Raw genomic sequence first — 11,789 nt, 5'->3', positions numbered from 1 at the left:
TACCCATCCAACTCCCCACCCTTTCACACACTGTACCCCATCCAACTCCCCACCCTTTCACACACACTGTACCCCATCCAACTCCCCACCCTTTCACACACTGTACCCCATCCAACTCCCCACCCTTTCACACACTGTACCCATCCAACTCCCCACCCTTTCACACACTGTACCCATCCAACTCCCCACCCTTTCACACACTGCACCCCATCCAACTCCCCACCCTTTCACACACTGTACCCATCCAACTCCCCACCCTTTCACACACTGCACCCATCCAACTCCCCACCCTTTCACACACTGTACCCCATCCAACTCCCCACCCTTTCACACACTGTACCCCATCCAACTCCCCACCCTTTCACACACTGTACCCCATCCAACTCCCCACCCTTTCACACACTGCACCCCATCCAACTCCCCACCCTCTCACACACTGTACCCCATCCAACTCCCCACCCTTTCACACACTGTACCCCATCCAACTCCCCACCCTTTCACACACTGCACCCCATCCAACTCCCCACCCTTTCACACACTGTACCCCATCCAACTCCCCACCCTTTCACACACTGTACCCCATCCAACTCCCCACCCTTTCACACACTGTACCCATCCAACTCCCCACCCTCTCACACACTGTACCCCATCCAACTCCCCACCCTTTCACACACTGTACCCCATCCAACTCCCCACCCTTTCACACACTGCACCCCATCCAACTCCCCACCCTTTCACACACTGTACCCCATCCAACTCCCCACCCTTTCACACACTGTACCCCATCCAACTCCCCACCCTTTCACACACTGTACCCATCCAACTCCCCACCCTTTCACACACTGTACCCATCCAACTCCCCACCCTTTCACACACTGTACCCCATCCAACTCCCCACCCTTTCACACACACTGTACCCCATCCAACTCCCCACCCTTTCACACACTGTACCCCATCCAACTCCCCACCCTTTCACACACTGTACCCATCCAACTCCCCACCCTTTCACACACTGTACCCCATCCAACTCCCCACCCTCTCACACACTGCACCCATCCAACTCCCCACCCTCTCACACACTGTACCCCATCCAACTCCCCACCCTTTCACACACACTGTACCCCATCCAACTCCCCACCCTTTCACACACTGTACCCCATCCAACTCCCCACCCTTTGACACAGACACTATACCCATCCAAGTGCCCACCTGTCGTTTACATAAGCAACCTGTGTTCTGTTTATAAACCCAAACAGGAGGGAGCCAGACGATCAGAGGGCCCTGGTTGAAGTACGGGATTTGTACAAGGAGATGGAACGATTCCTGATCCTCTTCCCTGGGTTCAAGATCCGGACTGAGAAAAGCATAACACAGCTGCGAAGGGTTGCAGATGACATTGACACGTGTCACCGGTGCGCCAGTGTGGCCACCGTGGTGGGCAGTGGCACCAGTGCGGTGGGTGGGACTCTACTGGTTGCAGGATTACTCGCTGCACCCTTCACAGGCGGGATATCCTTACTTTTAACTGGGGCAGGTGTGGTTGGGGGGATCACCAGTGCCTCCGCGAGCATAACGGAAACCATGATGAACAAGAGCAAACAGGGAGAAGTGGACGAGATCATTGAGCGGTACAACAGCGACAGCAAGCTGCTGATGGAGTCTTTCAACATGGCCTATGGTGCCATCGACGGCTTGATTCGATTGAGCCAGACGGAGATAGCCGCCGGGCTGGCAAAACGAGTGGGCATCCATCCTCTCTCGGTGGGGCAGAAAAGCTACACGCTGGTGAGCACCATACTGGCAAAACAGACCCTGGCAAAGACGTCCAGACTGCAGCGACTGGCGATGGAGGTTTCGGAGCTCTATGGGAGCCTCCAGAGCGCTAATTTTGTGGAGAGCACGGCCCGCATCAAGAACCTACTGTTCGGAATGCCGCACGTGGTGCCCAGCAGCGCCAAGCTGGCCACCAAAGCGCTGTCCACGGCCTTTGTGGCGTGGGACATCTACTCTTTGGTAACGGAGACCATCGACCTGCGTAAGGGCAGCAGGACGGAGCTGGCTCAGCAGGTGCGAGCCATGGCGGACAGGATCAAAGAGAAGCTGTGGGCTTTTCAAGGGATTTATAGAGCCATCGAGCGTTATATGCTGGAGGGTCATGGCAGGGGCAGGCGGCATGCGGCAATAGAAGGGCGGTTTTGAATCTGTTCTTGTTATAATGTTTGGTGATTTTGGGACAAGGCTCCCTCCTCCTTGCATTGCATGCTAACTGCTGAATATCTAACCACATATAACCAGATCCAGATGGTTCAGTGAGTGAATGCCCTACCTGATGTGGCACTGAAACATACAAAGCAGAAGGCCACAGGTGCCAATAGGATTGCCAACTCTGGTTGGACGTATTCCTGGAGGTTTCATCACACTGCCTCCAAATGCCCTGCCCCCACACTCTCGCCATTGGTTGCCCGACATGTCAATCTGCCTACCCAGCCAATCGCAAAGTGAATAGACTCTTCATTTCCTGATTGGATGATTCTTGACTCTCGGTCAAACAGCTGATTTTCCCCATCTCCAATATTTTTATAACTAATGGACAAAAGTGCTGAAAGAAAATTATTTTAAAACACAATTTTTTATTGCCGCTATGGTTTTGCTCCTGGGTGTTTCTCGCAGCAGTGTCCTGGAGATTAGACTTTCATTCCTGGAGACTCCAGGGCAATCCTGCAGGGTTGGCAATCTGAGGTACCAACCCTCTTCTATACTGAGTTAGCTGATGTCAGCTGGGGCCTAATACTGGCCTCCATGCCCTGGGCTAGGGAGAGGAAACGATCAGCCAGGGTTCCTGCTCCTGCTCCATGTTCAATGAATCACTTGTGTGTGGTCATTAGGTTCAGGGTGATAACCTCTGTGCTCAAACAGCCTACTGGCGCTCAATGTCTCAGCTGATCCCCCTGCTCCTCTTTCCCTCGGCTTCTTGGCTGAAGGCTAATTGATGAGAACAGAGATCCATAAGTCTCCAAACTCCAGTCTCCCGCAATCTGGAGCCTTTTTAACTCCACCGCCTGCCATTAAAATCGCCCATGGGACTCGTCCATTGAGGTCTCGCTCTCTCCTTGTAGGTTACGGTTTTAACCTGCTCTTCTGAGCCTCCCTGCCAGGAAACCGGCGAGGTCCTTCTTTAGAGGTGTGCAGATGGGTCTGTGATGACTGTCATCAGGCACCGACAGCTCACCTAACCAGAGGCCCTTGTGGCTTTCCCTCCAGGGCCCTCAGAGGAAATGCCATCAAAGGGCAGATGAGCCAATCCTTTAATCGGGCAACGGCGTCCTTAACCCACAACCCGTGACACAGCAGCAGGACAGAACAAGTCATTGAAAGAGCGACCGTGAACTCCCCGCTAAAGACCATTCCTCCTGCCGCCCGATATTCAGCCCGACCCATCCCCTAAGCTGCCGCTCCCCGCCTGTTCTTGGGGTGGGAACCTGGCAGGAACCGATGCAGATGAGGCCCAGGAGTTAAATATCTTCCAGGCCTGAAGCTGCCCCGACAGGGTCGGATTGCTACCTGCTTCGACCCGTCCCCCATAACTGCGAGAGATTCACTTCACATCCTCTTAATTATGAGGTTAACATAAGCTCACAAACGGCATAGGAAAAACAATTAAAAATGAGGGAAAAAAATCTGTCAATCTGTAAATGTTTGGCCGTTTCTCTTCCCCAGATGCTGACCGGCCTGCTGTGTGTTTCCAGCATTTTTTTATTTGTAATTTTTTTCCCCATTTTTCCTTTAGCCACATCTTTTATTTTATGATTCTATGATCTTTTCTCCTCTCCTGCCCGGGTCCTTTCAATCCCAATCGAGTCCTTGTTTCCAAGACTTCTCCCCATGCCAAAGGCTCCTAAACGATGAGAGATAAAAAGAGAAAATAGGAAGCTGAGGCAAAAACAAAGTAATGGAAATGCAGAGCGGGACTGTCAATAGCTGAAAGGTAAAAAAAACACATCAGTGCTACGAAATCAGGAAAAAAACAACGCTGGGTTAGCTGCTCGGGGGGGAACGAGACGTCTTGTGTGAGTGAAATGCCTACGATTGTTCCTGCTACTTCTGAATCGCTCTGTCGGATAAACTTTGATTGAATCTGTTGCACTCTGTAATCTGCTCTGCCCAGAGGGTCATGTGGGTGAGACGCTGTAATCTTAAACATGCTCTTGATTCTCTGAATGGCTGGCACTCTGGAATTTTTGATCACAGATTTGTTTGTGTCTGATATCAGACCAGATTCCACATAACTGAACCTTGTATTGATTTATACCCACTTACACTTTACAATAAAATCACTAAATTGCAACCTTCAGGCTTTTGACTTTATCAGACATACCATTTTACTTTTTGTAACTAGGATCTCAATCCTTGTCCATCTCACTCGCTGTGTCGATGGGCCCGATGTTAGCAGGGCTGTGGGTTCTCGGCGGGGGGGCTATCGGGCGCGTGGGTAACGCGCCTGGTGAAATCAGTCAGTTCCCCGCGCGATCGTAGCATAATTGGATCCACCTACCTGGTCCTCCGGGTTCCCCGCTGCTGATCTGCGCGTCGGGCGGGCTGCGCATGCGCAGTAAGATCTGTCAGCTGGAGGAGCTCTATTTAAAGGGGCAGTCCTCCACTGACAGATGCTGCAACAAATAGAAAAAATTACAGCATGGAGCAGCCCAGGGGGAAGGCTGCTCCCAGTTTAATGATGCCTCACTCCAGGTATCAATACATGGGGTGAGGAGGAGGGGGAGGACAGAGATCTTCCCCCCCGGCGGGCGGGAGGAAGCGGCCTGCCTCTGCCACCAGGAAGGCCTGGCTCGAGGTGGCAGAGGGGGTCACCTGCACCACCAACATATCGCCCACCTGCATACAGTGCAGGAGGCGCTGCAATGACCTAAGTCGGTCAGCCAAAGTGAGTACACTTACTCATTCCCCTACACTCCGTCTGCCACATCACCGCCCCCACCCCACATCTCCTTCTGCACCGCCAACACTACTCTGTCACATCACCCCTCATACCCACTCAAACCTCATCCTCATCTTACCTGCACCTACTCACCTCGCCAGTACTCAGCCTGCCACTACCACTCAACCCAATCCTCATACAATCTCATGGCTCTATCTCATACTCACCCTCTCATGCATCTCTCTCACGGCCAGCCTCACTCAACCTGCCACTACCTGTGCTGCAGCCACAGGGCATCACATATGTGCAGTAGGCAGCGTAAGGCAAACGTGTCGTGAGCATGAAGGGGATGCACAAGGGTGTTTGAGGGTTTGTCATGGTTGTTACTTATATTGAATTTCTGACCAACTCACATTACATATTATATTGGCACCACTACTGCCATGTCTTTGCGAATCTTGTCTGGTCTGTGCAATAATGCCCTTTCCTGAGGATCACAATGAAGACCCACAACTGATGCCACCCATTGTGTCACTGCAGAGTGGGTGTAGGTGTATTTGCAGGGCTCTTTTGTGCAGACGACTGAGAGACGTCGGCGATGTCCCCGGTGGCACCCTGGAAGGATGCGAAGGAGAAGTTGTTGAGGGCAGTGGTGACTTTGACAGCGACAGGTAAGAAGATGGTGCTCGGGCCAGCCGGGAGCAGCTCGGCATGAAGGAGGCTGCAGATGTCCACGACAACATGTCGAGTGACTCTGAGCCTCCGTGTGCACTGCTGCTCAGAGAGGTCCAGGAAGCTGAGCCTCGGTCTGTGGACCCTGTGGCGAGGGTAGTGCCCTCTGCGACGCATCTCTCTCTGCGGTAGCCCTCCCTCCTGCTGTACAGGTGGATGTGTCACAGCACTGTGTTGTGGAGCTCCACGTGTCAGAGGTGGACGGCGTGGATGGCGAGGCTGGTGATGCTGTTCGCCCTCCGAGGAGGTCATGACTGCAGCTACGGCGGCCCCCATCCGGAAGATGTACATCTGAGGGGGTCCGCAAGATAGGTAAATGTGTCTGGACACCGGGGTAAGTGTGCAAGTTGGTGACTTTGATTGTCAGGAGGAGGGCGGTGGAGGCCAAACTTTGTCCCAAGTGACAGAGTGGCCTCCTGCAATGAGTGAGGGTCTCCCCCCCCAACCTGTCAAATGGACCTTTGCAGCTGCCACAGGCTGATGGCTGCAACACGTCCATTTGAACTGGGAGTGTTTCCCCCAGTGTGGGAAACAGTCCCAGTTTGCTCTAAAATCCCACCCCTCCTCACATGATCCCTTAATCAGGTCAGTTAATGACCTGAAATACCTAAATAAATACTTTCAATTGGCATCCCACTGGCTTTAATTGCCTGCGGGATTCCCACCAGCGCACGCCGGCGCGTCAGCGGGGAACCCGGAAGTGCGCGGGTTCGAGGCGGGCTCCGGTCCCGCTCCGGGATTTCACGATTTTCGGGGCCCCCCCGCCAGGAACGCACCCGATAGCGGGTGCTAAAATGCTGCCCTATGTGTTTGTGATGTACTCCATCCTTCTTCTCTGTTTGTATCTTCCTCTCTCAGTCCATCTTGTTTCTGCCTCAGGCCAGTGCTATTGCGTATCTCACTTTTTTTATTCCTTTCTCTCTGTCCATCCCTGTTCCTGAGTGTCTCTCCATCTCCCTATCTCTATTCCTGTGTGCCTCTTTCTCATTCTCTATCTGTTCCCATGTGTGTATCTCTATCTCTTCCTCTCCCCTCACTCTATCTGTCCTTATGTGTAAGTCTCCTCCCTTTTCTCTTCCTTTCTTTGTCTCTTTACCCGACTATTCTAATGCTCTCCTGACTGGTCTCCCACCTTCCACCATCCGTAAACTTGAGCTCATCCAAAATATCTATATAAATGCAAGTTGTTGTTGTTGTTGTTGATGTCCCTGTGTGTTATGGCGCTCTTGTAGCCCATTCATCTCTCCTACCACCAGAGAAATAGTGTTACTTAGAGGTGGGATTCTCCCACCCTTTAAAGTACACGGAAAACATCCTACTGACTACAGTGTTTCACTGTACGCTGTATAACTGTGCTCCAGTCCAAGACTCTCTCTCTGAATAACGTGTCTGTATTAAGATATCGAAAGGACATAACTTGACACTGTGTATTTTTTTTTTATTCGTTCGTGGCATGTGGGCGTCGCTGGCGAGGCCGGCATTTATTGCCCATCCCTAATTGCCCTTGAGAAGGTGGTGGTGAGCCGCCTTCTTGAACCGCTGCAGTCCGTGTGGTGACGGTTCTCCCACAGTGCTGTTAGGAAGGGAGTTCCAGGATTTTGACCCAGCGACAATGAAGGAACGGCGATATATTTCCAAGTCGGGATGATGGGTGCCAATCAAGCGGGCTGCTTTGTCCTGGATGGTGTCGAGCTTCTTGAGTGTTGTTGGAGCTGCACTCATCCAGGCAGGTGGAGAGTATTCCATCACACTCCTGACTTGTGTCTTGTAAATGGTGGAAAAGCTTTGGGGAGTCAGGAGGTGAGTCACTAGCCGCAGAATACCCAGCCTCTGACCTGCTGTAGTAGCCACAGTATTTATATGGCTGGTCCAGTTAAGATTCTGGTCAATGGTGACCCCCAGGATGTTGATGGTGGGGGATTCGGCCGTTGAATGTCAAGGGGAGGTGGTTAGACTCTCTCTTGTTGGAGATGGTCATTGCCTGGCACTTGTCTGGCGCGAATGTTACTTGCCACTTATGAGCCCAAGCCTGGATGCTGTCCAGGTCTTGCTGCATGCGAGCTCGGACTGCTTCATTATTTGAGGGGTTGCGAATGGAACTGAACACTGTGGAATCATCAGCGCACATCCCCATTTCTGATCTTATGATGGAGGGAAGGTCATTGATGAAGCAGCTGAAGATGGTTGGGCCTAGGATACTGCCCTGAGGAACTCCTGCAGCAATGCCTTGGGGCTGGGATGATTGGCCTCCAACAACCACTACCATCTTCCTTTGTGCTAGGTATGACTCCAGCCACTGGAGAGTTTTTGCCTTGATTCCCATTAACTTCAATTTTACTAGGGCTCCTTGGTGCCACACTCGGTTAAATGCTGCCTTGATGTCAAGGGAGTCACTCTCACCTCACCTCTGGAATTCAGATCTTTTGATGTTTGGACTAAGGCTATAATGAGGTCTGGAGCCGAATGCTCCTGATGGAACCCAAACTGAGCATCGGTGAGCAGGTTATTGGTGAGTAAGTGCCACTTCTTAGCACTGTCGACTACACCTTCCATCACTTTGCTGATGATTGAGTGTAGACTGATGGGGTGGTAATTGGCCGGATTGGATTTGTCCTGCTTTTTGTGGACAGGACATACCTGGGCAATTTTCCACATTGTCAGGTAGATGCCAGTGTTGTAGCTGTACTGGAACAGCTTGGCTAGAGGCGCAGCTAGTTCTGGAGCACAAGTCTTCAGCACTACAGCTGGGATGTTGTCGGGGCCCATAGCCTTTGCTGTATCCAGTGCACTCAGCTGTTTCTTGATATCACGTGGAGTGAATTGAATTGGCTGAAGACTGGCTTCTGTGATGGTGGGGATATGGGGAGGAGGCTGAGATGGATCATCCACTAAAGAAAGAAGACAGACTGAGTAAGGCCAATAATGCAGTCCCTGCCCTGCACCCTGATACCCGGTGCACTGATCCTGTGTGTAAGTGAGCTCACTATCTGCCACAATGCCAGGCCAGCTCATTTAAATATTGGTTTGCTGTTCCCAGCATGTGGTGCCTGACACAACGGAAATGCCAGGGGCCTAGGGGACTGCAGCTGGTGAAGGGTTTGTGCTACCTGTAAAGCTCTAGGGGGAAAGAGACAGCAAGATGGGGAACAGGTAGTGGAAGGGGAGAGAGATGGATTCAGGGAGACCACGGCAAATTTTTTTAACAGCAACATTTTCAACAGGGTTTGGCAAAGATAGTAAAACAGAATGTCCCCATTGTCTCTGTGATTTCAACTAAGAACACATCTTAATGGTACTGGGAGTAGCACCCGCTGGGGTAAGGTGCATGTAAAAGGGGAGACAATCATAGTTTGATAGGATTAACAGATGCTCTGCCTCTCTTCCACCCGGACTGGTGGCCAACACGAAGGGAACCTGGTTAAGATGAGGTACAGCATCTAAGAGGATATTATAGGGATAAAATTTGGATTAAGGGATATAAAGGGGTGGGTCCCAATCTCGAGTTCAAAGGTCAGGCCTAGTAGTTGATTGATTAACCCATAAATCCCCATACAAGGACCCCGGCAGTGGCATACCAGAAAAAAAAACTGACTGATTAATTAAACTGTTATAAGAGACTGTTGCAGCATGGAATGTCCTAAACTGTTAGATCATTTGGGAATAATTGGCTCGGCGTGCCTGATCGTGTGGGTGGGAATTAGCATAGAACCTGCTACAACCCCTGCTGCAAGTGGACTCAATCGTGTTTCAAGGGAACTGCATGTCAATACTTTTTTATACGTGATATATGTATGCAAAACGTCAAGGTATCTCTCGTTGCTGGGTGTGCTCACATATCCTAATTCAATCCAAGGGAGGCATTCCCGTCAGACCAGTCCCCCTAACTTCCCAAGAAATAGCAGAGTGGGTAATAAATCAAATTGTAATTAATGGGAACAGAATGCGAGATAGTGGCTGGATGAGTGAGAGAACAAGTAAGGCAATGTTTGTGAGAAAGCAATGGAAGGAGTACACAATCACAACAAAATGCGAAACCAAATTTCCAGGGTGGTACCAACCTAATTACGATCGGACCCATAAACCTCCTTTTCTAATCCTTACAAATACACCAAGAACTAATGGAGCAATATGTTTGAGTAAGAATTCAGTAGGGGGTGATATAATGGGATGGAGTAATTGCACTCAGTATATAAATATGCCAGAAACCAGCATCAGTAGTACCATCAGATGGAAGCCTTGCACAGGTGGTCAAATTTACATAGATAGAACATATGTAAAAAATTCCCCTGCAATTACTGCATATAATGAAACCTACTTTATTTGTGGCCACAAGGCATACCCATGGTTTGAAGGGATTCGCAAAATTTCACATGTTCCCCCCCCCCGAAATATTGGTTTGCTGTTCCCAGCATGTGGATAGCCCATCAAGGAACATTCGGAACAATGGGAAACAGTTATGAAACAGATCAGTACAGGTACTGGCCATTAATGTAAATGGGCCAAGATTGGGACCCCTTTTGTCTTACATTTTCAGCCCAAATCGAACAATGGAGCAAGCTGATGAGGCACGAAAAGAAAACCTGATACCGGGAGAATATAACTGGGGCTTCCCAGAATCTCTCTCTCTCTCTCTCTCCTCTTCGCCTCTTGGTCCGGTGTCCTGTCTGCCTGCTAGCAACTAAGGAAGGCCAGCCAGTAAACCTCGCAACTACATGTCGACGGCAGCAGCAGGGCACAGGGGCCAGGCCTTTTCATCTGTTTCACCGGTGAGCATTAATTTTCTGGCCGCCACAAGACAACCTAGCTAGGTGTAAGGGTGGGAGTTAAAGGGGTATTGCTAAAATTGTGATTTTAGAATTTTCCCTCGATGTGTCCGTTTCTTCCACCCCGTTAAGTGTAAGACTGTATTACATCCATAGCGATTTCTTTTATCTTCTGTATAATACTGTTTACCTTGTAGTTTTAGTTTTCTTATTAATAAACATTGGTTTTCCTTGTACCAATCCACTGGTCTGTTCGTCTGTCCTTGTTACCGCCCGATAAGTCCTCAGCTCTGAATCAGGAAGGGGAAAGCGATTCGCAACCGCACAGCGGGCAGGGCAGCTCAGGAAAAACATAACTGGCTGACCTATAATAAGCCCGAGAAACAGTAAAAGAACCCTTACAGGTTGCCTCAAAAATGGACCGGATCATGTTACTTGGGATATGTGATCCCATATGTCCGACACTTGTCATCCCTGCCTCAATATCGTACCGGGCAACGAGTAAAGAGGGTAATTACTGAGGCCGACCGATTCTGGGCCATTGCTTTCCCGAGGTGGGGAGTGAGCATGGCCACCAGAGAAATTATTAAATTGGCCAAAATCTGGGAAATAGTTGCTAATGATACGGCAGAAGCCTTAAAGGAAATAAGCGCAGAGATGGTAGCCATTCGTACGGTCACCGTACAAAACCGTATGGCCCTTGATACCTATTGGCAGAGAAAGGAGGAACATGCGCACTAATTGGATCTGAATGTTGTACCAACATACCTGATAGTTCAGAGAATATTACTGATTTGGCCGATCACATTCAAAGGAAAGTTGAGAAATTCAAGCAGCCCCCTTCATTCACTCTTTGGGGCTGGGCAACAGGGTGGCTGGGTTCTATTGGGACTTCTCTAGTTCAGGGACTAGTCATATCTATTGTTATAATTCTTATAGCCTATTGCTTTGTCAAATGCTGCTGTGTTATGATGTCTAATCTGGGTACACATATAGCGCCCACAAATTTGATGGTGCAAGTAGGGGTGACACAGGATAAGGTGCAGGAGGAGTTTGAATGTTTGGATGGAATAATGCTCTATTAGAGTATTGTCCTTTATAAAGGGCAAAAGGGGGGAATGTGGAAATGCGGAAATGCATAAAGAGATACCTGACCATATTAACTTTCTAATACACTTAAACCATAAATGTGGACCTGACCATATTAATTTTCTAATACCCTTAAACCATAAAAAGAAGAAATGCATGATGGATAGTTGACCATATTAACTGACCAGCTGAATATGATAGAAAGCTTACATTTTAGTTTCTCACCAAAGACATGCAGAAGCGCTATTGTTCGCTTATGTTGATAGCTGTCT

At 49.8% G+C, this 11,789-nt stretch overlaps 1 protein-coding gene across 1 annotated transcript; it reads left to right on the top strand.

Moving 5' to 3' along the window:
• Positions 1–1,256: 1,256 nt before the first annotated feature.
• Positions 1,257–2,199, top strand: LOC137311127 (apolipoprotein L3-like; the record flags this gene model as incomplete). The annotated part of the gene is made up of 1 exon (XM_067978495.1): positions 1,257–2,199. A coding segment is annotated over one exon (943 nt), but the record flags the coding sequence as incomplete, so codon positions are not given.
• Positions 2,200–11,789: the final 9,590 nt, after the last annotated feature.

The sequence above is a fragment of the Heptranchias perlo genome, unplaced genomic scaffold (assembly GCF_035084215.1).
Source record: "Heptranchias perlo isolate sHepPer1 unplaced genomic scaffold, sHepPer1.hap1 HAP1_SCAFFOLD_303, whole genome shotgun sequence".
Taxonomy (NCBI): Eukaryota; Metazoa; Chordata; class Chondrichthyes; order Hexanchiformes; family Hexanchidae; genus Heptranchias; species Heptranchias perlo.
The sequence above is the reverse complement of the archived record's forward strand: the minus strand, read 5'-3'. Positions and strand labels throughout refer to the sequence as shown.